The 2,500-nt window shown below is 41.2% G+C and overlaps 1 protein-coding gene across 3 annotated transcripts in view; it reads left to right on the top strand.

Annotated features, from left to right (window-relative positions):
- Positions 1-2,182: 2,182 nt before the first annotated feature.
- Positions 2,183-2,500, top strand: part of LOC133462757 (choline transporter-like protein 1) — a 46,971-nt gene continuing 46,653 nt past the window's right edge. For all 3 annotated transcript variants that reach the window (XM_061744184.1, XM_061744183.1, XM_061744181.1), the window contains exon 1: positions 2,183-2,328. In XM_061744184.1, the coding sequence (XP_061600168.1) occupies positions 2,272-2,328 (57 nt within the window). In that variant the 5' untranslated portion in view covers positions 2,183-2,271. The remainder of the gene's footprint in view (positions 2,329-2,500) is intronic.

Consider the following 2,500-nt stretch of genomic DNA (forward strand, 5'->3'; position numbering starts at 1 on the left):
AGACTCTCTGAATCTAACCTGGTCAGTTACCGTAGTAACAGACTCTCTGAATCTAACCTGGTCAGTTACCGTAGTAACAGACTCTCTGACCTGGTCAGTTACCGTAGTAACAGACTCTCTAACCTGGTCAGTTACCGTAGTAACAGACTCTCTGAACCTAACCTGGTCAGTTACCGTAGTAACAGACTCTCTAACCTGGTCAGTTACCGTAGTAACAGACTCTCTGAATCTAACCTGGTCAGTTACCGTAGTAACAGACTCTCTGAATCTAACCTGGTCAGTTACCGTAGTAACAGACTCTCTGAACCTGGTCAGTTACCGTAGTAACAGACTCTCTGAACCTGGTCAGTTACCGTAGTAACAGACTCTCTGAACCTAACCTGGTCAGTTACCGTAGTAACAGACTCTCTGAACCTAACCTGGTCAGTTACCGTAGTAACAGACTCTCTAACCTGGTCAGTTACCGTAGTAACAGACTCTCTGAACCTAACCTGGTCAGTTACCGTAGTAACAGACTCTCTGAATCTAACCTGGTCAGTTACCGTAGTAACAGACTCTCTGAACCTAACCTGGTCAGTTACCGTAGTAACAGACTCTCTGACCTGGTCAGTTACCGTAGTAACAGACTCTCTGAACCTGGTCAGTTACCGTAGTAACAGACTCTCTAACCTGGTTAGTTACCGTAGTAACAGACTCTCTGAACCTAACCTGGTCAGTTACCGTAGTAACAGACTGTCTGAACCTAACCTGGTTAGTTACCGTAGTAACAGACTCTCTGAACCTAACCTGGTTAGTTACCGTAGTAACAGACGCTCTGAACCTAACCTGGTTACCATGGTAACCTGGTCGGGACCAGGTTTATCTCAATGAACCTGGAGTTTCTCTGCGTCTCCGCCTCTTTCAGAGCCGCACGCACATTTGATTTCCTCATTCATTCAGTCAGCAGGCGAGTTTTGGTGAAGTTCTGCCGTCTGTCATTAAAAACAGTCAGTATATTAGAAGTCCATTGTCACGAACATGGCATGTCCTTTTGATGAAGACACAATTGATGAAGGTGCAGCATTAATGCGCAGAGAATTAAATATTCGTTGGGAGATGGTTATCAGACCGCGTAATACATGTATATTATACATAGTCTCATTACAGGCAAAGCAATATATGTTAATCCTTTATTTGTTATAATTTTGATGATTGAATAGTTTATTGATTTCATAATATATTCTAATTTTTTGAGATTTTTTATTTGAGGTTTTCATAAACTGTGAGCCATAGGCTAATCATCAAAATTATAACAAATAAAGGCTTGAAATATCTCACTTTGCATGTAGTGGGAAATAATATTTGTTTCACCTTACGTTGAATTTACTACGAATGTAGTTTTGCAATATATTCAAATTTTCCGACCTCCACCTGTATATTATTACACAAATAAATAAGAGCATAATATGTGTCTGTATTGGTTCAATACGGAACGCAACTTTTAATTCCCAATTACGGAACAATTCCGTATTTAAAGGGACGGGTGGCAAGCCTACATGAACCTGTCCAAGCCATCAAGGGGTTCCACAGGATTGCAGGTGAATGATGTGGAGATCTGTTAAATTAATTTTATATTATATTCTGTGCTGCGGTGTTACTCTTTTTTTGAAAAACATGTTCAAATTTGCCGTATGTGTGCATTAAAATCTCTAATTCCATTCGGGTGAAAAAGCAGACCTCCTCTTTCCCGTTGCCATGGTGACTCGTTGTATCAGGGCTCCATTAATGCTGGGTTTTTGTAGTTGTGGTGCACGCGCATAACTCCAGGTGAAACTACTTAGAGTTGAGTAAATTAACTCAAATCCGCTGTTCTGGAACCCAAAACTCAGAGTTTCCGATCTCAGAGTAGATCAACTAAGAGTTCAGGATTAGACTCAGAGTTTGTTGAACCTGCTTTGGTTGTATTTACCTCAAAACTGACTGCAGGGGGCGCTGCTGCACACACACACACACACACACACACACACACACACACACACACACACACACACACACACACACACACACACACACACACACACACACACACACACACACTCACACACTCCTCCTGGTACGAGGCGTCAACAATGAGACAAAAGCTCTTCTGTTTCTGCAGCAACAACCAGACCAGAATCCTTCAGTCTGACTGCAGAACCAGGACTCTGCTGGACCTGCTGGACCCCCAGGACTCTCCGGGACCCCCATCCAGGACTCTCCAGGACCTCCAGGACCGGGACCTGCAGGACCAACATGGACCCTAAGCGTTTGTCTTCAGGCTCCCAGCAGCAGGTCCGACTCCGGATAAAGGTAAAAGTTCTGCTGATACTTTTATTTTAATTTCATTTATTTTTATTTTTATTTATTTTATTTTACTTATTTCTATTTTATTTTATTTTATTTTATTTTATTTTATTTTATTTTATTTTATTTTATTTTATTTTATTCTTTTATTTACTTTTATTCCACCAGCAAATACTAG

The sequence above is a fragment of the Cololabis saira genome, chromosome 16, assembly GCF_033807715.1.
Source record: "Cololabis saira isolate AMF1-May2022 chromosome 16, fColSai1.1, whole genome shotgun sequence".
In the NCBI taxonomy this organism is placed as follows: Eukaryota; Metazoa; Chordata; class Actinopteri; order Beloniformes; family Belonidae; genus Cololabis; species Cololabis saira.